A 24,949-nucleotide genomic window follows, 5' to 3' on the forward strand; every position below is an offset into this window, starting at 1 on the left:
AGAAAAATGAAAAAATTGCTACCCTTAGGTTATAGTATTATGGTATTTTGAAAAATGATGATGATATAAGTAAAAGTAGTTATGACCTAGATTAGTATTATGTTATTTTGCAATGATATATAATGTGATTGTGGATCTTACAACAATTTTTGTAAGTCAAATTTGATGATAAATGTTCAATTAGTTTTCTTTCGTAATTTCATTCAAATAGTTTAGGTTATTAATAATGCTAAATTAAAAAAAAAGTTGGAACTAATTTCATTATTCATGAGAAAATTCTTGTAAATAAAGAATTATATTACAAAAAACCGTTGTCAAAAGTAACAAAAGGCAATGGTGTTAAAACCGTTGTCAAAGACAACTATAAAATGGCAATAGTATTAAAACCGTTGCCAAAAAATAACACTAATGGCAACGCTTTAAAACCGTTGGCTTAGTGAATGATAAAACTACAACAGTTTAAAACCATTGCCTATCCAGTTATGGTTTTAAACCGTTACATCATGAAAGAGAACGGTTTTAAACCGTTGCCTATCTAGTAACGGTTTTAAATCGTTCTTTAAAAATTGTTGTCAAAACCGTTGTCTATACCAGTAACTTTGGCAACGGTTTTTTTGTTATCGTTGCCTTAGGTAAAAAACCGTTGCCTTTGAGCATTGGCAACGGCCGCATATACCACAGGTCAAAAACCGTTGCCTAAAGTTTTGGGAACGATTTTTCAATCTACGGCAACAGTTTTTGACCGTTGCGAAAACCCTTATTTGTTGTAGTGAAAGTTTAATAAAAAACTCAAAGCAGAGGTCTTACAATCAAGTTTGGTTTGGGAAACCCTCTTCATCATTCGTGAGTAGAGCCTTTCGAGCTGTGGAATGCTGTAACCGTCACTGCGCTCGACAAAAAGCTGCTTAATAGACTGCAATCTTGTTGAAAGTTCAGTATCTAATATCGTGGCAATCTTCAAGACTGCTACCATGAACACTTTCATTTGTACCCGTTCCATGCAAATTCCCATCAGTTGATTGGGTTTGACTCTTGGATGGTAAAGGATCTTGTCCTGACTTATCTTTTGCTATTTAAACCCAATTTTGAAAACTTCATATGATCAGTATTTGATTAAAGGAAAACAGTGAACGATCAATTGATAATTTGCAACCAAGCAACACGGAACCCAGCGTATTTATACGCATGCATACAGAAGTGGTAACCAAATACTAAAAGGGAGTAAATGGAATCCAGAAGTTCTATAGATTCGTCACTGATGTAACATTCATGATTATCATGCCTCAGGTCCACTCATGATGGCTAAAACACCATTAATATTAGGTACAATTCGAATGATTTCCAGATATTATAATTTATTAATTTTACATTGGAACATAAATAACAAGCATACTGTAAATGAATCTATCCATACCTCCACGTGCAACATCAGAACTCTTCTTAGTGTGCTTCAATGCTTCATAGCTCTGATCCACACTAACCTCTGGTTCGACATTACGAAGTCGAGCACTCAATCTAGTGGCAGTTCCCAGTTGTACAACGGGAGTAGCAGGGAATGTAGACCCCCTTAATTCATTAGACAAATGCACCGGGCCACCTTGGGCAGCAATCTTGTCACAGTATGCAACTAATGCTGGATCCATCTGTGAGATCATCCCATGCACCTGACAAATGTAAAGAGGAGAAAAAAAGAAGCAAGGTGAGTCCACAACTGAACATTTATAGACACTAGTCATCAGCACAAAAGCTCCAGCTCAAAACTAATCATAAAAGGAAGTTCATTTATACCACATCACCGAGCTAACAAGCTCTACTCACAATCCGAGCACCGTTGTAACCCTCTCCATTGTAAACCTGTGTGGAAAATAAAAAAGATCAATTTCAGATAATAAAGCACTCTCAATCATTTTCAACTATGTCACATCACAAGAATGGACATTGGATAGGACCCAGCCAAGTTAAAGGCCACATGATGCATACCTTTGCATTGGAAACAATAAGATCAATGTCCTGCAGGAATGCAGAATGTGTAATATACCAGCCATTATCAACACGCTGTAACATGGTTACCATGTCCATCGGGTTCTGGATAATTGAGTGATAGTTAGGAGCATCTTCGTCTGAGACTGGATAATGGAAGAGATTATATCGCTTGTCATATAATATCCTGCCACAGAAACAGAAGAGACAAAATCAGAGAGCCAGAGAGAGAAGCTTTATGTGTTCAATTAAATATGACAATGGCCCAAGTGAAGCCAAGAATTCATGAATTTAGAACATATCAGTTGCACTTGCTTACTTGCAATGCTTATTCGTCACATACTCACATTAGTTATATCAATTTAAAACAATTTATAGATATTTTGGTTGGTGTATTTTAGATAGCATTTAGAGCTTGGTTAATAAAACAAAACCCATTAAGGACTTTAGGATCATTCTGCAACAATGTCATTAGAAGTTTAAGACATCAATCAGACCAAGAACATGCCAAAAGGTTAAGAAAAAAATGTTTTGAGAATTGCATAGATCTAGTAACAAATCTGGCATACTAAAGCATCCACAAGTATGTTAACCTAAGAATCGTTTAGGAGTCATGTAATTTATTTACTTAAAGGAATCACACAAGCTAGTGTTAACCAAAACATCACCAATCATGTTCTTGTCACTCCTTTTAAAGACATAAGCATGAGCCCACAAACCCAAAGACAAAGCACCCAATCCAGCACAGGAACTAATCACACTTTGCATGGTGTAACCGTCAGGATCATGAATCATCTGCATCTCACAAAACATTCTCAATGCAGTGTCATACTCACCAGCACTTGCATAAGAGTCAATCATGATGTTCCATGAAACCTCATTTCTTTCGGACATTTTCTCGAACACCTTGTGTGCCAAGTCTAGAAACCCACAAGTTGCATAAAAATGAATCAAATTGTTACAAATATGAGTATCCGATTCAAACCCAAGTTTCAATACATGAGCATTCACCTATTTTCCTTCAGAAAGAGAGAACAAGTAAGCACATGCCTTTAATACAAAAGGGTATGTGTAATTATCAGGAATAACCGCTGCACTTTGTTGTTCTCGTTCCATCATTAACATTACTTTGTAAAGTTCTATGGACTTGTGTTTTTGGTCTGCGGTTCTAGCATAGGCTCTTATGAGTGTGTTCCACGTGAAGGAAAAAGGAAGAGAGATAGCGTCAGTGACGATGAAACAGAGCTGCGCAACGGAAAAAGGAAGCAAGCCTGGCGACGATCAAACCGAGCTGCGCGACGGTGCTTTCAAAGCTGAAACAGTAGCTGCACGATGGTGGAACAGAGCTGCACGATAACGATGGTGGCTTCGAAGCTCGTTTTGGCGACGGCGGCTGGAGATGGACGGAGGTGAGGGAGTGAGATCGATGACGGAGAGAGGAAGGAGGAGCTCAGGGTGATGGGAAGGATGGGTTCGCGTTTAGCCATTGTGTGGAGCTAAGGTTGCTGGGTTGGGTAATTGGCTAGGGCATCCCAGTAAAACGATGGTGTCTTGCTTGCGACGTACAGTGAGACAGATGAGAGAGATCGAGGAGCAGAGAGAGACAGAGAGAGAGGATAGGAAGAGGAAAGAAGAAGATGAAGAAGACGGAAATCTCTATAGGCATGAAGGAGAAGGTTTCTGAACTCGGATGAAGAACAATTTTGGTTTTTTGTTTTTTTAATATGTTTAACACAAATGAAAAATAATTTTGATTTTTTGTTTTTTTAATATATTTTTGTTTTGTTGTTTCAATTATTTTAAACTATAAAATTAGAATTAATTGAATTCTAAAATTTGATTAATTTAAAAGGGTATTTTTGTCTAATCAAATAAATAAAGAATGTTTAAGTCTTTTTATAAAATTAAATAAATAAATGTTTTTTATTTTTATTTAATTAAAAGGGTATATTAGTAAAAGTGCTGATATAATATATATTTAAAAAAGAAAAAATTAAATGCTGATGTAGAAAAAAAATGTCACATAATTTATTACTATTTATCCATATTTTAAACGTATCGGTATGTATGAATTTATCATCGTACCGTAACAAACACCTTATTATTAATTGTGTTTGTCACTGTCTACAAGTTAAATAATTGTGTTTTAATTAGCATAATGTTATTAGAAAAATTCCATGTCACTTTAATAAGCATGCTCTAATTGACTTCTAAATCAATTTTATGAATCAATTGTATTACTTTCGTTGAATATGATTGTGGCTGATTATTCCTTCAAGGTCCATTCATCATGATGAAATGCCTTTGATTAATTAAGAATAGCGTGCGTGGTCGTTAATTATATTATTAGAAGACTAATATCAAGTAAATGCTTGAAAGAATATTAGAATATAGATTGCATCGACCCCCCAAAAAATTACTCTACCTGTCCCTGGATATTTAAACATCTACTTTTGTTTCTAGAATTACAAGTTGGCCATTTTAATACAAAAAATAGTCTCAAGAGATATATTTTTTATTTTTATATGTCCCAAATACCCTATAAAAGAAATTAGATTTCAGTTTCTTGATTTGAACAAAACAAAGATCAATTCCTCAAAGAATTCCAATTTTTTTAAATAGCCCAAAAATAAATATACTTATGCTAAAAACTAAATTCAATAATTTCATCTTTTTGTGTTCCTTTTTGTCAATTAATAAACATTTATTTGTAGGTATATAAATAACACAACTTTATATAAGTGATGAATGCGGCCAACATGCTTTATTTGAACAAAAATAAAAAAGAATGACTTATTTTAGTTGAGGTCGTTATTCATTCTCCGGTATTAACAAATCTCTAAATTAAAGTGACAATACCAAAAGCTAAAAAAGGTGTCTTAAAAGAAAGTAACTACATGTCTACATGGTGAAAGATTTATTATTTAGCTTGGTTCAGTCAATAACTTTTTAATATTTTATTCCCATTCTTCTTGAATAATCTCATATATGTCCCTCTACAGTCCTCCACCATTGTCTCTAATTTTTCCACTATTCTGGCTTAAATTATTCTAGCTGTCTCTAAAATGTTACTCAATTTTCAGTTAAATTTTATATTTATTTAAAATTTTCCTATTATATTTTTATAATCTAAGTATTTCTAATTAGTTAACATATAATCAACCAAGTTTCTTTAATAATTATTTAAATTATAGGTAAATACCAAATTGTTCTAAAGAATTTCAAATCAAATATCTTAATTTCTAATAAAATTTTATTATTCCAAAAATTTTCAAAAATTACTCCTAGATAAATTAGTACTTTTTTATTTTACTTTAATAAATTTTTTAATATATATGTTAGCTAGTCAAATAAATTTCTAATAAATTTTATTATAAAAATATTAAATCTTAAAAATATTATTATAAAACAAAATAATTCTTTTACCGAAAGACAAATCCATCTTAAAAATTTTCTAAAATAATAAAAATTTGTTAAAAAACTAAAATTTCTCAATTTAAATTCTTTAAAAACCAAAATTACTCTATTTTTATAAAGATTTAAAGTATAGAAAACTGACTTTTAGTTAGTCAATACTAAATAACTTTAGAGTTTATGATTTATAATTTAGGATGCAAGACTAAGAGTTTATTATTTAAGATTTAGAAATTAAGATAAACAAAATCATTTTAAAAAAATTAACTAACGTTAGCTATAAAAATTGATTCCCTAACTTATATTACTCTTTTATATTATTAATTAGGATTATTTAAAATTTAGAATATAAGATTTATTGTCTAAAGTTTAACCAACTCTATTTTTTTAATAAAAAATATTATTTGCACACTAAAATTAACTATTAAAATTAATCATCATATATTTATATATAAATATATAGTTTAATTTATTTTTAATATATAGTTTATATTCTAATGTATATCCTATTTTAATTAGTGACTAATTTTAATATATATCTAATATGATTATTTTTTTAATACTATGTATAAAAATATATTTATTGGCCAAAAATAAAAATATTATTTATATATTAAAATTAACTATTAAAATAAATTATTATATATTTATATATATATATAATTTAACTTGTTTTAATATATATATATATATATATATATATATATATATATATATATATATATTAATGATTGTTTTTAGTAGTTAGTATTAATGTACAACTAATAGCGACAAATATTGGCTCAAAAAGATAAGTTTTTTGGGTTAGGTAGCATTCTAAAATTTGCTTAAAGAATCCATATTGACATAAACATAGTAGACCGTGTACGCTGATTAACTCTTCTATTCACACGCACTAATTTAAATATAGAATTTAATCGCATGCAAATGGTCAATAAGTAATGCATGTTTGACCCACTGTTAATAACTTAAAGCATCTACACCAATTGAATTATAGATACCCTCTTTTGTCTTCTTTAATTTTCATGCTTCATTCTATCACGAGCTTCAATATAATTTTTCTTCTTCTAAACTCTACTTTGAGTTTTAATTTCATTGCTAGGTTAATAAGTGATGGCACCAGTTCTCTTGCATGGAGACATCGACGTAACCGTTTCCGAGGTTCATCATCCCCACGCCCTTAAATCGGTTTGTCCTGTTTCTATGGATCCTTAGCTCTATACCTCTCTCAGTTTATTTTCTTTTCTTTGCATTAATCTCATTCATATATAGTATATGGGAAATGTTTGATTGTTTTACTGATTTTAAATTTCATTGCTATTTTAAATGTGGAACTACAATAAATTAGTTTGAGGTCATACTTACGAAATAGTCAACACATTTATTTGCTGGTATTTTCATATCTAATAGATAGATCAAAATAAAATTATGTTAAAAATGAAATACCAGTGACCCTTCATGCAATGTTAATAATTCCATGCACGTTGTTGTTCAATTCCAGGTGCACCTAAGCGTTTATTTGGATAATGTAAAAATGGAAGAGAGGCGTATAAAAAACCCCTCTAATAATCCCAAATTAGAAGAGTCATTTCACATTCGGTGTGCCCATATGACATCAAATATCATATTCAGATTGGAACGCCAAAGCAGGTCCAAAACTGCCATTGGACAAGCATATGTGCCTGTTAACGATATCATAGATGGTGCTCTATTTCAAAAAGAGGTTGAAATGGTAGAGGATAAGGCCCAAAAGCCCATAGCTGGAGGTCCAATGATCCGTCTGAAGCTACAATTTTCTGATGCTAAACTACATCAAAACTGGGCTCAAGGTATCAAGGTTCCTGGTTTTTCTGGAGTTCCTCGTACTTTCTCCTCACAACAAAAGGGATGCAAGGTATATAACTACTATAGGAAAATATTGAATGAGAAAGTTGATAGAGAATAATTGATTTTGTTGGTAAAATTTAGATGTGATATATTTTAGTCTCTGCTGTCAGTTTGTTTGGTTAGATGCTAATGTGACAAGTCAACATGTTGAAACGTATCAACATTATAAAAAGTTAACCCAGATTAAAAATTTAAAATAACAAAATTTATTATTTTTTACTAATATTTAATCAATTTTAATAATATAAAAATAAAATATTAATTTTAAATATGAATCAATATTAGTAAAAAATATTGACTGCTTAATATTTCTCAAAAGTTAATACCATAATTTCCTTAACTATGATCATTATATGTATAATAAATTTTATTATTTATGTTAAGTATACTAAAATCAACAATTAAAATCAGTTATTAGTATAAAATTAAAATATTATTTATATATTAAAGTTAGTCATTATATATTTATGTATAATACATATATTATTTAGCCTATTTTTAATATATATTTTATATTAATAACTGATTTTAATAACTAATTTTAATTAATATTCACATAACTTAGTTGATATAAAATATACGCTGTAATACAAAATATAGTATTAAAAATGAATTAGATAACATATATTTATATACAGATACATAAAAGTTGATTTTGACTACTGATTTTAAAGACTTTTAAAATTCTATAGTAAACTAATGTTTATTATGTAAAATATTTTCAGGTTACTCTTTACCAAGACGCTCATGTCCCAAATGATTTTGCCCCGGAAATATTGCTTGATCAAGATAAGACTTACGAGGCTCAAAGATGCTGGGAAGACATGTTTGATGCAATCAGTGAAGCAAAACACTTTATATACATCGCTGGTTGGTCTCTTTACACTGAGATTTCTCTTATAAGGGATCCAAATAGGCCAAAACCCGAAGGACAAGTAACACTTGGCAAGCTGCTCAAGAAAAAAGCAAAGGAAGATGGAGTAAGGGTTGTGCTGCTTCTTTGGAAAGATGGAGTTCCAATTCCATTCATTGGAAAATTCCTTTCAAATTTCATGGGAATCATGGGTACTCATGATAAAGAAACCCAAGCCTATCTTAAAGGCAAAAATGGTATACATTGCCTTTTACGCACTCGTGATAGTGATAAATTCAGTCATCACCAAAAGATTGTGGTGGTGGATGCTAATATTAAGCTGCCAAATGGAGAGGAGTCAGATCAAAGAAGAATTGTGAGTTTCATTGGAGGTATTGATCTCTGTAATGGAAGATAGGATACTCCAACCCATTCACTCTTTCGAACCTTGGACGCGGAACACAGTGAAGATTTCCATCAACCAAGTATTCCTGGCTCCACAATCAAGAAGGGTGGTCCCAGAGAGCCATGGCATGACGTGCATTGTAAGCTTGAAGGGCCTATTGCATGGGATGTTTATGACAATTTTGTGCAGAGATTTCACAAACAGGGCATAGAGGGCGTGCTTCTTTCAGAGGAAGAGCTTACAAAGTTCAACATTAAACGATCTGAATCTCAAGTAATGGACCCTAATGATCGTGACACGTGGAATGTTCAGTTATTCAGATCCATAGATGACACAGCTACTCTTGGATTTCCAGAACCTGCTAAAAAAGCGTTTGAAGCTGGGCGTGTCAGTGGGAAGAATAAGATGATAGATCGGGGGATTCAAGATGCTTATATTCAAGCAATTCGGCGAGCAAAGAATTTCATCTATATTGAGAGTCAATATTTCATAGGAAGTGAATTTGATTGGAGTCTTGATGTGAATGACACTGTTAATGGGGCTTTGAATCTGATCCCAATTGAGCTTTCACTTAAAATTGTTAGCAAGATTAAAAAGGGGGACAAATTTGTTGTGTACGTTGTGATTCCGATGTGGCCGGAGGGTCACCCAAATGGCAGAAAGGGAGACGTTCAGACCATGTTGTATTTTCAGAGGAGGACCATAGAGATGATGTACAGACGCATTGTTCAAGCACTTAAGGAAAAGGGGAATGCAGCGGATAATAAGAAAATTAAAGAAGAAGCCCGGAAATATTTGTCATTCTTTTGCCTCGCCAATCGAGAGGTAAACAAGGGTGGAGAATATGTGCCTCCACAAAGCCCAACACCAGGTTCTGATTACCACAAAGCCCAAGAGGCCAGACGCTTCATGATTTATGTACATTCCAAGATGATGATAGGTAAGTCAATCAGAAACTAAACAAAACTTTGGTTTGCTGAGTTGAAGTTGTGATGCTTGATATGGAATTTTCCCCCCCTTTGTTTCTTATTTAACAGTTGATGATGAATACATAATTGTTGGATCTGCTAACATCAACGAGAGGTCAATGGATGGTGGAAGAGACACCGAGATTGCCATGGGAGCTTATCAACCGCACCATTTGGTTACGAGCGAGGGTGGTGCGAGGGGTCAAATCCATGGCTTCCGCATGTCCCTATGGTACGAGCACCTCGGCATGCTTGAACACACCTTCCTCTTCCCTGAAAGTGAAGAATGCATTAACAGGGTGAATGATCTTGCTCAACGCACCTGGAACTTGTATTCTGCAAAACCGAATGATGACCTTCCCCGCCATCTGCTCCGCTATCCTTTTGACATTTCTGATGATGGAACACTCACAAACCTCTCAGGATTCCAATTCTTCCCGGACACTAGTGCTCCTATTCTAGGCCAATACAAGCCTACTGTGATTTCTCGCTTCGTTCCACGTATGGTGTTTGAGAAAGCATAGTAAAGATTGCATCCGGTCCTATTCATTATTCCCAAGGATAAAACAATTTCTATCCAAGAAAATGGAAATAGTCAGGACCAAATTGGGTTTTTATTCAAAAAAAAAAATAAGATTTTTCCAGGTTCAAAGATTGGGTCTTTATTGTAAAGAAAAGGTGACGTTATTTATTATGGAAGTCGTAAAAATACTTTTTCAGTGAAGTTTATCCATGTTATTCAAACTCTTCACAATGAATCCATTTTCGTGGTTTATATATTTTACATAGTAATTTTGCACGACTTAATTGTTTATTGTAAATTTTAATTAATGGACCTATAATAAAAACAAAAAACTACATGCAAGGAGGAACTTGTTAAATGAAAAAGTATCAGGAGGAGAAACGAATCCAGGACTTTGACGATCAATGGAGAGGCCAAAAATTAAAATCTTATATAATCAAATATAATGTTATATATTTGATAATAGATATAATTATAATTAATTTTTTAATTAAAAAATTAATAAATATTTATCAAATATAAAAATTATCTCAATTTTTATAATTTTTCATGATTTTATATCTAATAAAATATAAAATTATCTATTTTTAAATATCTTGTTAATTAATTTACTTTAGTAAGTATTTATGTGCAGCAAGTTAAATTTTTATGTTTTATATCATTATAAAATATGACTAAATAATATAAATTAATTTCACTAACAATTTTGTTATGTAACCTTAAAATATATTAAAGTATTTTTATATAATAATAGCGATAAAAATTAATAGAAAAACAATAAAAAATAATAACTAAATTGCCAATTAACAAAAGAACAATATAATTATAAATAATATTAAAATATTTTTTATATGATTATAGATATTAAAATTAATTTTTAAAAAATAAATATAAAAAAATTTTAAATCAAATAAAAAAATATAAATAATATAATTATATGTGAAGAAATTTAAAATCTAATACATAAAAAATAGGGTAAAAAACTCAAATGAGCCAAGGAGAGCTCAAAATTACCTAATTAAGCCAAATGAAAAATCAATACGTGAATCAACCAGGACGAATTACTATATAATTCGAATCAATATGATTCGAATTTGATTTGCATGTAATTCGAATTGATATGATTCGAATTACTAGGAAGCCAACAACTGAATGAAGTTCGAAACAACTTGTTTCGAATTACACCAAGATAATTCGAATTAAGTTAATTCGAATTACTAGGAGAAGTGGCTATTAGAGGGGTTCGAATCAAGTTGATTCGAATTAGGTGAAATTGGAGTTGCATAGTAATTCGAATCAAGTTGATTCGAATTACAAGGGATTCGGCTATAAAAGGAGTTCGAGCCAACTTCATTCGAATCACTTTCTCATTCTCCAACCCCACCAAATCCCAGAGAAAAAGACCAACGTTCAGTACGAGTGCGACCAGAGCGGCTGTTTCTGTCGATGGGGGACGATCCGGGAAGGCTTTATCGTTTGGATGGAGTAGCTCATATCGCCGGTGTGATCAATGACGAGGTTAGTGGTTTATGTAAGCGGCTTATGATAACGGTATTTGTTAATGGTTTTTTATAATGGTTTATGTTACTGTTAGTGGTTTAGGATAGTGGTTTAGGAAAGTAGTGTAGGGTAGTGGTTTTTGTTGATGGTTTTTGTTAATGGTTTTTGTTAATGGTTTTGTTTTAGCGGTTTATTGTTAATGGTTTTTGTTAATGGTTTAGGAAAATAGTGTAGGCTAGTGGTTTTTGTTGATGGTTTTTGTTAATGGTTTTTGTTAATGGTTTTGTTTTAGCGGTTTATTGTTAGTGGTTTTTGTTAATTGTTTAGGAAAATAGTGTAGGCTAGTGGTTTTTGTTGATGGTTTTTGTTAATGGTTTTTGTTAATGGTTTTGTTTTAGCGGTTTATTGTTAATGGTTTTTGTTAATGGTTTTTGTTAATGGTTTATTGTTGATGGTTTTTGTTAATGGTTTTTGTGAATGGTTTTGTTTTAGCGGTTTATTGTTAATGGTTTTTGTTAATTTAGTGGTTTGTGCATCTGTTCTAATTATGCGGTTTATGTACTGGCCAGCCTATGAAAATAAACCTGAGAATCGTCAACCTGTCCCCCAACTCGAACAGGGCAAGTCCTGAGGACGGCTACAGTGCCAGGCATCGTCAGCTGAACTCCTAAAACCCACCTAGGGAGCTCATTGTACGACTCGTCCCAGTCCCCATATATCACGGCAACGGCCTTCTGCTTCGCCATCCATACCCTCCTGTACGTAGGCCTGAACCCAAAGTGTGCGGCCGTGGCATTTTGGAGCACCTTGATGTTCACACCTGCATCAGCCCTAACCATCGGCATAACGAAGGTGGATATGACATGGTAATCCAGACTCCTATGGTCGCTGGAGATGGAGCTGGCAAGACATGTATGCGGTCCGTTGTATCGCTTCACTTCCCAGATACCATTCCGCTGTCGGAGACTCAACCAAATTAGCCATGTGCACCCATTTCCAAACTCAGAACACTTTCCCACATACCTGCGGTAGTCAGACTCAACGACCTTGTACTGGACCCCTTGGCGGATACTGTACGTCTTCACACTCAACAGCGCCTCATCTTTATCCTGAAATTGTTGGCCAACCTGGAACTCGTTCATACCGGCAGACCCCTCGGTATCTCTAGCACCAAATCCTGAGGCCTGCAGAGCATTGTCGTCCTGCCGCATGGCATCCAGGTCCAATAAGGAAAAATGGGGTGGATACTGCTGTGTGCCAGAACTAGATCCACCTGTAGCCCTTGTCGGAACAGTAGTTCCAACATCATCGCCGCTTTCATCAGCGATCATATCCGGCTCCACGTCATCGTCATCTGGATCATCAAACAAACCATCACCAACACCAGCCGGTGTGGGACAATGTACCTCGGTGGGAATATGTTCCCCATACCGAACCTCGTCTCCAACATTGCCGCTCAGATCAACGGCAAACGAAGGGGACGCAACAGGCTGCATCGGTGGCTCATACACAGGAGCAGAGGATGAAGCAACAGCAGGTCTCGAGCTCGAGCCGGCAACCGCGGCTATCGTAGTGGCATTCCGGTTCGAACCACCCGAGCTAGATACCACATCAACCAACTTTGCCAACAGCTCTGGTGTCCTTACCTCGGGAAACTGCCTACGAGAAAGAAACATAACCTGCAAGTCCTCGTCACTACCGATTGTGAAACAATCAAACTTCACGGTGTCATGGAGCACCGCTGTTGGAATGCGGTAGAAAAACTTCTTGACCCTTTTAACGCCTTCAACACCCAGCTTCTCCAGCACAGAGCTAACAAGTGCATCGCAGGTGGTTGTCGGCGTCACGATAATACATAGGGGATCCTTATCAGTGAAATTCACGCCGGACCGAGTTTTTCTCTTAATCGACCCTCTGTAATGTACCAGAACTAGGAAACTCTCCTCACTAGCCATCTCACCGCTTTGTTGAGAGCAACATGAGTTCACAGCATATATATACAGACCTGGCTCGCACTATATATACATAATTCGAATCTATATGTTTCGAATTATGTAGTGTCACAACCTAACCTAGTAATTCGAATTAACTAGATTCGAATTATTTAAGTGTAATTCGAAACAACTTGATTCGAATTACTTAACAATGTGCCTTCATAGTAATTCGAATTAACTTAATTCGAATTATCTTGGTGTAATTCGAAACAAGTTGTTTCGAACTTCATTCAGTTGTCGGCTTCCTAGTAATTCGAATCATATCAATTTGAATTACATGCAAATCAAATTCGAATCATATTGATTCGAATTATATAATAATTCGTCCTGGTTGATTCACGTATTGATTTTTCATTTGGCTGAATTAGGTAATTTTGAGCTCTCCTTGGCTCATTTGGGTTTTTTACCCTAAAAAATACTAATTCTTTTTATTATTACTATGCTATTAAATTTTACTCTATATAATACATCTATTATAATAATATATGAGTTTAAAATTTGTTGAGAAACTAAAGACACTACATTCTCTTTGAGTCTATTCCTGTGACAAAAGCCAATATTTTTATTAAAATTTAGTCCATATTTAATTATTAAAAAATATATAATTTTATATTATTAAAAATATTAATAATAACTAATTGGTAACTACAACTTATAAAATATGCTAATTTTCTAACATACATTACTGTTTGTTAAATATCTTCTACATTTGGGAAAAGTACGTACATGAAGTTAAGTAATCCACTGAGTTAATAAGTCACCATGTCGTATTGGATCATGCATTTTAAGCAACTGTACTAGATAATATTATAGAAGAGTTGCACCCAAAGAGGAAAAAATAATATATAAAATTAAAATTAAAATTTAAAAAATAATTATAGAAGAGTATCTCCACTTTCCAGAGCCATCTCCACAAACAGAAAAAGAAATAGACATGATGACAAAATTACAGAAAAGAATGCCACAAATAGAGAGCACGACGCAGTGAGAATCATGACACAGTGAGGTGTGACGATGCGGTAAAAAGGGAGAGCGGCGAGAGGGTGGCTGCAAAGAGGTTGGATAGAGTATGAACAGCGTTAGGATTAGGAGTTTTAGGTTTCTATATATATATATATGTGTGCGTGTGTGTGAAATGACTAAAAACATATAAGAGAAATAAACTATTAAGGACAATTCAATAAATTTATGAACTTTGGGGATTAGCGGGGATGGACGGGGATCACTACTCGGGTTTCTGCGCCTGCCTCGAGAGAATTTTGTCCCCTATCTCCATCTCCACGGAAAAAATTTTCCATAGTCGGATTCCTATTCGAAGCAGTCTCGGGGAATTTTGTCATCCCTAATATCAAACACGGTAGAAATTGACCCCAAAAATCTACAAATATCTCGCTACATCCAAATTACAATAATTATGACTGAAACGGTTTCGATTAGGAAAAAGATTCAGAGATTGGAGGACTAGAGGAAGTTAGATCTTTTAAAATGAAAAAATTAGTAAAGTAATATTAATTATTTTTAAATTAAAATAACAAAACACACTTTTTTATAAAAAACATTATAAATTTAATGGTGATTAAATTTTTATTTTATTATTTTACTAATTTTTTATTTTAAAAAATATAAATTCTATACATGTAAATCTTAATCTTCGAGAAATGAATTGCGACCGTTGTTGTACATTCACTGAAATTGAAGACAGCGAAATATGTGACTGGAAAAAAATACAAAATAATAGTTGGTGATGTTGGTTTGACAGAACTGTAGAAGAGAGAAAGAAATGGTAGATTTGGAAGAAAGATCACTGACTGTTAACTCATGATTTTAACAAGAAGACAAAATTGAATTAGTTTTAAAACATTTTAAACTTAGATAATTCTTAGACAAAAAAATTTGTATAAAGAAAATAAAGAGAAGTATATATAATTTACTTTAAAAGATTAATAAATATAAAATAACACGTTTTTTTAAATAGATATCTAACTATTTATCAAAGTAAATATTTATTTTTTTATTATTTTCCTCTTCAACATACCATACACCTTTAAACTTTGGGCGATAAAATTAAAATTTTGAATAAATATAACATTCATATTTTTACCTATTAATTATTATTATTTTTAGGTAATTCTGTCTATACTACATCCACGATACATAGTCAATTTCAAGCTCCGAAGAAAGAGAAAGATTTTATAAACTTAGTCAAATCTTTATGATATGGATTAAAAATGTTATTGTGTTAAAGTTAGGTCGTTGTCCAGAAATAAGGTGTTGTATGATTCGTATGTAATATCAAATGAGTAAGAGCCACTGCATCGGTATTCAGGTATAGTGTTAAATGAGTAAGGGCTCCCGTATTTTCATAAACAGACAAGGGTAAATAATCTAATTTACAAAGAAAAAAGTAAAGGTACAGGTCAAAGTAACAGAAAGTTGAGATTTGAGAAATGAAACATAGACACTCTAACAGAAAAATCTATGAAGGTAGTGGATACCATGACAAAGAGAAAAATTAATATCATGTAATATGTGCCTACAAGAAACAAAATGGGTCGACACAAAGGTTAGGGAGTTAGATACCTCTAGATTCAAACTTTGGCATACAAAAAAGGTGAATAGTAGGAATGAGATAGGTATTATCGTAGATAAGTAGCAGAAGAAGGACGTAGTGGATATCAAGAGGGTGGGTGATCGAATCATCTCTATCAAACTTATGGTGGAAGGAGATACTTTTCATGTGAATAACATCTATGCACTGCAAATGGGTTCAGACAAGGAATGTAAGATAATGTTTTGAGAGGATCTAAAGAGTTTAGACCAAGACATACTTTTGGGAGATAAGATTTTCTTAGGAGGAGATTTAAAAGACCACATTGAAAGAGAAGTGATTGGGTATCAAAATATTTACGGAGGTCATAGTTTTGGGGTGGTCAATACCGAAGATAAAACTATTTTGGTCTTTTTCTCAACCTTTGACATTCTCATCGTAAATACATATTTTAAAAAGAAAGACAAACATCTTATAACCTATAGGAGTGGCATGACAAGCTCTCAAATTGACTTCTTCTTGTTGAGGAGAGTCAACTGAAATTTTTGCATTAATTGTAAAATTATTCCGAGAAAGAGTTTAACAACACTACATAAGATGCTCATTATGAATTTTCACATTGAGTAAAAGTTGAGAAAAAGACATCATAGAAAAAACCCAATGACGAAGTGGTGGCAGATGAAAAAGAAGTTTTACAAGACGGGTAAGAAAAAAGGCAAAGTGGGAAGGGGATAGAAGCACAGAAGAGATGTGAAAGGAGATGACAAAAGTTGTTAGAAGAACAGCAAAAGAAAAATTTTTGTTATCTAGAGAGATAGGACCAAGAGACAAGAAGTTCTATGGTGGTAGAATGCGAATGTATAAGAAAAGATAAAGACAAAAATGTAGTGCTTTAAAGAGTGGTATTTGTGCCATAATGTAGATAATTGGAAAAAATATAAGGCGACTAAGAAAGAGATAAAAGTGACTGTAAGTGAAGTAAGAACAAGAGCATATAAGAGTCTCTACTAGTCTTTAGATACGAAAGAAAGAAAAAAGATATATATATATATATATATATATATATATATATATATATATATATATATATATATAGCCGTGAAAAAAAAACGAGAGACTTTGATTAAGTTAAGTGCATAAAGAATAAAGACGAAAAAATTTTAGCTCAAAATAAAAAGATTAATGAAAAGTAAAATAGTTACTTTTACGAATTATTTAATAAAAAACAAAAAAAAAACTCTTTCAAATTTTGGTTGATTATGTACGAAAAAAATCAAACTTTCAACTCTTCATGATTTTTGTAAATTCCAAGATGATGATAAGTAAATAAGAAACTAAACAAAACTTTCGTTCGCTTTAGCATTAAATTTTTTCACTCTCAAAGTCTCGCTCTCTGTTTATTAGCATATAATCATGGAACAAAAAAATGAAAAGAAATGCGTTTTTTCAATCAAAAAGTTTTTTTTTTTTAAATTATATTAAGTATACACTAGATAAGGATAGAGAGGTGTTGGATCAAGAGGAGAAGATTAATGAAAGGTAAAAGAGCTATTTCTACGAATTATTTAATGAGGGACAGAAGACTCTTCCGAACCTTGGTCGGTTATGCAAAAGGGAAGAAGATCAAAACTTTAACTACTATCGAAAGATTCGAAACTTCGATGTAAAAGAGGCTCTAAAACAGATGAAAAATGGCAGGACAGTAGAACCTGATAATATCCCGACTGAGGTTTGGAAGGACCTTGGAGAAAAAAATATCAACTGGTTAACCAAGCTTTTTAATGAGATTTTAAGGTCAAAGAAGATGCCTGGTGAGTGGAAAAATAGCACATTGGTACCTATCTACAAGAATAAGGGAGATATACAAAGTTGCGGAAACTGTAGAGGGATAAAACTCATGAGTCATACCATGAAGTTATGGGAAAGGGTGATAGAACGGAGGTTGAGAAAAGAGACACAAGTAACAGAGAACCAATTTGAATTTATGCCAGACAGATCTACCACTGAAGTGATATACCTATTAAGAAAGATGATGGAAAGGTATTGTAGTAATAAAAATGATCTACATATGGTGTTTATTGATTTGGAAAAAGCATATGATAGAGTGCCAAGCGATGTCTTATAGAAGGTTTTAGAAAAGAGGAGAGTAAGGATCACATATATGTGCAATTAAAGACATGTATGATGAGACCACAACTAGTGTGAAGACTCAAAGTGGTGTGACAGAGGAATTTCCTATTGGTATAGGATTACACCAAGGATCATCCTTAAGTCCATACCTTTTCACATTAGTCTTGAAAGTACTCACAAAGCACATCCAAGAGCCTGTGCCATAGTGCATGCTTTTTGGCCGATGATATCGTCCTTATAGGAGAGTCAAGGGAAGACCTAAATAAGAAGTTTGACTTATGGAGAGAAGCTCTAGAAGTGTATGGTTTGCGCATAAGCCGTAGTAAGACGGAATATATGGAATGTAAGTTCAGTTTGAGAAGGAAAAACCCTAATATAGAGGTGAAGATTGGAGAAAACATCTTACGAAAAGTTAAAAGTTTTAAGTATCTTGGTGTATCATATAGTGGAGAGATTGAACATGATGTAAATCATAAGATCCAAGCTGGTTGGTCAAAATGGCGGAGTGCATTTGGTTTTATATGCGACCAAAAAGTGTCTTTAAAACTTAAAGGTAAATTCTATCACACCGCTATAAGACCGGCTATGCTTTATGGTACGGAGTGTTGGGCGGCCAAAGGGGAGCACGAACATAAGCTAAGTGTGGCAGAGATGAAGATGTTGAGATGGATGAGTGGTCATACGCGATTAGATAAAATAAGGAACGGAGATATAAGAGAGAGAGTTGGAGTAGCACCCATTGTGGAAAAGATGGTTGAATCGCGTCTCAGGTGGTTTGGACATATGAGAAGAAGACCGATAAAACACCCAGTTAGGATAGTGGATGAGATGGAAAATGGACAAGGAGCGAAAGGAAGAAGAAGACCTAAGAAGATCATCGATGAGGTGGTCAAACAAGATCTACATGTAAACGATCTCTGTGTAGACATGATACATGACAGAGCACAATGACGTCATTTGATTCATGTAACCAACCCCACCTGGTGGGATAAAACTTTGTTATTGTTGTTGTATATTAAATATACACTAAAATTAATCACTAATATAAAATATACATTAAAAATAATTAAATTATACATATATTTATATATAAATATATACCAACTACTTTGGTAATTAATTTTTTATATGCACACAATATTTTTGTATCTTTTTATATCCTCCATTTTTATAAAAAAGATCATGGATAAAAAGTAAGATAGGATAAAAATTTGCTTCTTGTGTCAAAAAATTTAAAAACAATTATGCATTAAGTATTTGATTAGATGTGATTAAGTTGATAAAAATATTTTTTTATTAAAAAAATATCTTTTTTATTTTTTAATATATTTAAAAAAAATTTAATAATAAAAATTTTTAAAAAATATAATAAAAAAATATTTTTTTAAAAATTCACACAAATAAAAAAACTTATCCAAACACTAAAATTAATGCAAATATCATGTCTCTATTAAATAAATTCCCGGTATATTTTTGTAAATTCTAAACTTTCAACATGGACTTTTTTTTTTTCTTTGCTTCTTATGTAACAATTATAGAACATGCTATGGCATTGCAAATATGAAAAGATGCATCCAAATATGTGTTTTGGGACCGTTATCACCCTACTGAAAAAACTAAGAGCATTCATCAATTTATCTGAAAATTACTTTCCAACAATTATAGAGAATGCTGTAATTAATTAATGAATGATGCATACATATTCTTGTACCAAGCTAGGACCTCATTAAGATTTGTTATTAATTGTATTTGTCACTGTCTACAAGTTAAATAAGTATGTTTTAATTAACTTGGTGTTTATTAGAAAATTTCCCTGTCACTTTAACAAGCATGCTCTAATTGACTTCTAAATCAACTTTATGACTCAATTGTATTACTTTCGTTGAATATGATTTTGGCTGATTCCTTCATGGCCCATTCATCAAGATGAAATGCTTTTGATTAATTAAGAATAGTGTGGTCGTTAATTATATTATTAGAAAGCTAGTATCAAGTAAATGCTTGAAAAGAATATTGGAAAAACTACTCCACCTGCTCCTGGATATTTGAACATCTACTTTTGTTTCTAGAATTACAAGTTGGCCATTTTATATTATCTGATATAGAATATTCTCAAGGGATATCATTTTTGTTTATATGTTATTCCAAATACCCTATAAAAAAATTAGTTTTCGATGTCTTTTTTTTTTTTTTTGTGACTATTCGATGTCTTGATTTGAAATTAAATAACAATACATTGAAAATTCAATTCCTCAAAGAATTCCACTTTTTAAAATAACCCAAAAGTAAATTTACTTATTTCCGTATATTAAAACTTAAATTCTAAATCTTCATCTTTGTGTTTTTCTTTTTGTCAATTAATTTATTCACAACCTTTTTTCTTTTTCAAAGAAATAAGACAATTTTATACAAGTGAATAGGTATGGGGAAAACTGTTTGATGGGCCTTTTCCAATGAGGCCGACATGCTTTATTTGAAGAAAAATAAAAAAGAAAGACCTAGGTGAGGTCGTTATTCTCCCGTATTTAACAAATGTCTTAATTAATTTGGGTTGATCGAATAGATTACTCATTTGTCTACTTAAATAAATATTAAAAATTTAAATTTCATATTATATATACAATAACTCATAGTTATTAATAAATTCTTAAATAGAGCTCAAATATATAATAAATTAATCTTTGACTTGTCAAAATAAAAAATACTATTAAAAAAAATTAAACAATACCTAAAGCTAAAATGGTGTGTTAATTAAGAGAAAGGGACTACATGGTAAAAGATTAATTATTAACTTAGTACCCTGTTGCAGCTTAGCTTGATTCAGTTAATAATTTTATTAATATTCTATTCCCATTCTTCTAGAATAATTTTATTGCTGATTGATTAATCTTCATTGTAGGACTCATTTGGTTTGGTATTTGTTACGATGGGTAACCGGAGATTAATAAGATGGATGGCTTTGGTTGGCCCAATCGTCCGCGTATGGTGGCTTCCGAGCTGGTTTGCACGTTGGAGCCTCCTTCCGACTTGTGCTCGTGAGTGAATGGGGGGGTGGTACCTGCAAAGACACTCCGATGCCTAAGTTAGCAAGGGTGTGAGCAGGTCTAGAGAGTATTGGGCTTAGAGATACCTGGGAGGTGTCAGTGTATTTGTAGTGGTGAGCCAATAACCACCGTTGGAGTAGTGCCATATTTTTAGGGTGTTAACCGTCCCATTATCTTAGGGAGGTTAAGATATGGCTTGATTAAAGTAGTTGGAGAGATTTTAGGGGCAGTTACTCATTTGAATGAGTGCTTATCTGCCAGCTATTCTCCGTCCCGACTTCTTGGGAGTAAGTCGGGTTTGACACCGACTTCTAAGTGTGAAGGTTGGTGTTTAGTAAGGCTCGATCCTCTGGACTAGGCCTCTTATTTGGACCTGGGCCTTTATTATTGGGCCAAGGTAGGAACAGTGCCCCTACTTGAGCCCAAGATCTTTATAGGACTTGGGTTCAAGTATTTTACTCGAGATCGTAGTCGACTTGTTGGAGGACCGATGTGATTTTCTGAAACCGACGTGACTTTCCGTGTCTCTTCGGTTCTGACGGTTACGTCTAATCAAGCGTCGTGTCCGTTAGGGATGTGCGTAGACTTTGGTAACGGTGCATTCTCATTAATGACTGCCCCGCTTTTACCATTATGCCCCTTAGTATGTTTATAAATACTTTCCCTCTCTTTCATTTTTTCGTTTCTGCAATTTTTCAAATTTCTTCTTGCTTTGTTCGTGCTTCATTCTTGCATTCGGAGACCTCTGCTTCTTTCAACCTTCGGTTTCGGATAAAGGTTAGCGTTTTACTTTTATGACATGCTTTGTGATTGCATGCTTTTATTTTCTTTAGAGAGGGAGAAGTGACGTTGTAGGCTTTCGTATCCCTTTAGGGACTCTCGTTTTTTATTCTTTTTCCTTTTTCCTTTGTAGGTTTTCGTCGTGTTTTTAGAAAATGTCTTCTGTAGAGGCTCTTTCTCAATGGGTTGATGTCACAGTCCTAGGAGAGGAACCTTTGGTTGATGCGGAGTTTATTACTCGTCTTCGTACTCACCACAGGATTTGTGTTTCTGAGGATGACGAGCCGAAGTATGAGTTGGTAGTCCTGGGTCCAGAAGACCGGGTTTGCTTTGGGAGGGCTAATGAGACGTCTTCTCATTTCTTCTTTATGTATGAATGTATGATCACCCGTCTGGGTGTCTTCCTTCCTTTTTCGGATTTTGAAATGTCTGTTTTGCACCACTGTCGAGTTGCCCCTACCCAACTTCACCCCAACTCTTGGGGTTTTCTGAAAATTTATCAATTTATTAGTCAAGCTTTGGACTTCCCGACTTCTTTGAGGATTTTCTTTTTTCTTTTCCACATGACTAAGCCCTTTAGTGGGCTAAACAACAAACAGCAATGGGTGTCCTTCCGAGCCATACAAGGTCGGAGGATTTTCACCCTTTTTGACGAATCCTTCCATGACTTCAAAAATTATTTTTTCAAAGTGCAAGCTGTAGAGGGTCACTACCCCTTTTTTCTGGATGATAACTCTTCTCCTCGCTTTCCCTTATATTGGCTGGAGGCCTCCCCTTGTGAGAAATATGGTCTGGACGACCTGGATGAAGTAGAGGTTGCCATTGTGGGGTTCCTCCGAGAAGTGTGGGGGAGGGCCCCATATTTGGATACTAAGAAGTTTCTCCAAGGGTCTCCGACCTTTGTCCAGGCGCAGCTAGGTAGCTTTTTCTTGTTTTTAAATTTCCGACTTATCAACTGATCATTCCGACTTGTTTGATTCTTTAGCTATTGTTTTTCTTTTTCAGAAATGGCTAAAACAAATGCTCAAGAATCTTTCCAAAGAGTCCAGGAGGCCAAGGCCAAGTCTCGCGCTCGGGCCGGTGGTGCCAGGGTTATCTCTCCTCCTCCTCCTCCTCGGAATGTTGGGACTCTTTCCAAGCCTATCGTAATTTCTTCTTCAGCTCCCCCTCAGTCGCTCCCCGTTGTCCGACCCTCCCCTGATCCAAAGAAGCGCAAGACTTTGGAGTCTGGTGCTTCTGGTGAGGTTAAGGCGGATGCTATTGAGTTTGTCCGAAAGAATATCTATCCCCATGTTCGTATAGGCATGGATGATATGTCTGTTTGGGGCCACCTTACCACGATGGTCGAGGAGAGTCTCAAGGCGGCGGGGGTTTGTGGCAAGCTCTTGGATATCTTTGAGAAGGCTCCCCTCGGCTCTTTAGGGACGACCTCAAAGGTCGAGGAGCTAGAGGGAAGGCTTCGCTCATATCAGGAGCATGAGGGGGAGTTGAAGAAGGAGATTGCCAAGCTGAGGGAGGAGAGAGATACCTTCCGGGAGAAAGGGAAGGCTTTGCAGGCCCAGTATAACATGGAGATGGAGTTGAGGAAGACGGCGCAGGCTAGCTATCAAAGCTTATTCAAGGATCTTGTGTCTGTGAAGAATGATCTGCTGAATTCCCGGAAGGCATATGATGAGTTGGAGAACTCAATTGCTGATGGCGCCGAGGAGTCTTGGAGGATTTTCTTGGAGCAAGTCAGGGTGATTGCTCCCGACTTGGATCTTTCTCTTTTACATCCTGACAAAGTTGTTATTGATGGTGCCATCGTGGATCCTCCTGCCCCCGTAATTGTTTCCGAGTCAGAATTGAAGACTCGGGGGCAGAGGATTATTGAGTCTCCTCCTCATTCCAAAGACGCTCCGGGTTCTTCAGCAGTTCCTCCGATCTCTTCCTCTCCCATGGATACCTCTGGTGGCGCTCCTCCTGATTCCGGTGGTGGTGATCTTTCTAAAAAATGACTTGTGGCTATTTGGGGTCCGGCCTGTGGGCCCCCGTTTTTTAAACTCTTTATTTATCTCTGGTTTGAACAATTTTCTTTGGCCCTTTGAGGCCGTAAACAAAATATTTTATGCGTGCCCTTTTTGATAAGGGTTTTAACTTAACAAAATAAATACCCTTTTTTGGATAAGGGTTTAAGTTACCTTATGCGTGTATGATTTTCTGAATTCCCCTTTACCTTTTCTTGAAAAACCTTTCTTTTTGCTTGTTTGTTTTTCTGAGTTTTTTTGTTTAAGGGCTTTTGGGACAGCCTTTAAACTTCTTCCTAGGTTTTCCTATCTCTTTTCGTTATCCCTCATACTCAACTTAGTTTTGGTGAGTTCTTATGACTTAGGTTATTTTTGCGATGCGTTTTTCTTCTACTCGGTCCTTCATTCCGATTTATGGATCGAAGTATTTCCGAGCTTTTCTACTCGGGATCTCGTTTCGACTTATGAGTCGGATTTGTTCCCGAGTTTTTACGATCGACTTCTTATAACCTCTTTACGCCGACTTGTACCTCGTCGTTTTATCCTGACGACCTTTTAGGTCGGTTCATGGAATTTTCACGTTTTGTCGAGCTTAAGTCGGCGCGTTTCGTAGAAAGACTTAAAAATAAAAAATGAAAAGGATTTTATAAGAGATATCGTAGATGAAAAAAGATCTTTATTAATCGGGGAGGTACCTTTTTTGCTACTAAAGGTCTTGATAATTTATTTCCCTTAGCCTCTACTATGATGCCTCGTTAAAAACCCTTCTCCAGAAAAAACCCTTTTGGGAAAAAATCATGAAGTTGGGAAAAGAGTACATCAGGGAGTAGAGTTCGCTTTTAACTATAGTACCTTTTTATGTTACAAGCATGCCACGACCTCGGGAGCTCAGTGCCGTTCAGGTCGATTATTTTAT

General features: G+C 34.2%; 1 protein-coding gene and 1 pseudogene across 1 annotated transcript; one reads left to right on the top strand and one right to left on the bottom strand.

Moving 5' to 3' along the window:
• The first annotated feature begins 6,375 nt into the window (after positions 1-6,375).
• On the top strand, positions 6,376-9,548 carry LOC130935747 (phospholipase D alpha 1-like; annotated as a pseudogene).
• A 2,537-nt stretch (positions 9,549-12,085) lies between these two features.
• LOC130975351 (uncharacterized) lies at positions 12,086-13,486 on the bottom strand. Its single transcript, XM_057900162.1, has one exon. It carries the CDS (start codon positions 13,484-13,486, stop codon positions 12,086-12,088), a length of 1,401 nt encoding a protein of 466 aa, XP_057756145.1.
• Positions 13,487-24,949: the final 11,463 nt, after the last annotated feature.

Source organism: Arachis stenosperma, chromosome 1 (genome assembly GCF_014773155.1).
Source record: "Arachis stenosperma cultivar V10309 chromosome 1, arast.V10309.gnm1.PFL2, whole genome shotgun sequence".
Taxonomy (NCBI): domain Eukaryota; kingdom Viridiplantae; phylum Streptophyta; class Magnoliopsida; order Fabales; family Fabaceae; genus Arachis; species Arachis stenosperma.

Bases quoted from the DNA above. Each gene is read 5' to 3' on its own strand.
- LOC130975351 (XM_057900162.1), bottom strand. From the start codon at position 13,486: ATGGCTAGTGAGGAGAGTTTCCTAGTTCTGGTACATTACAGAGGGTCG.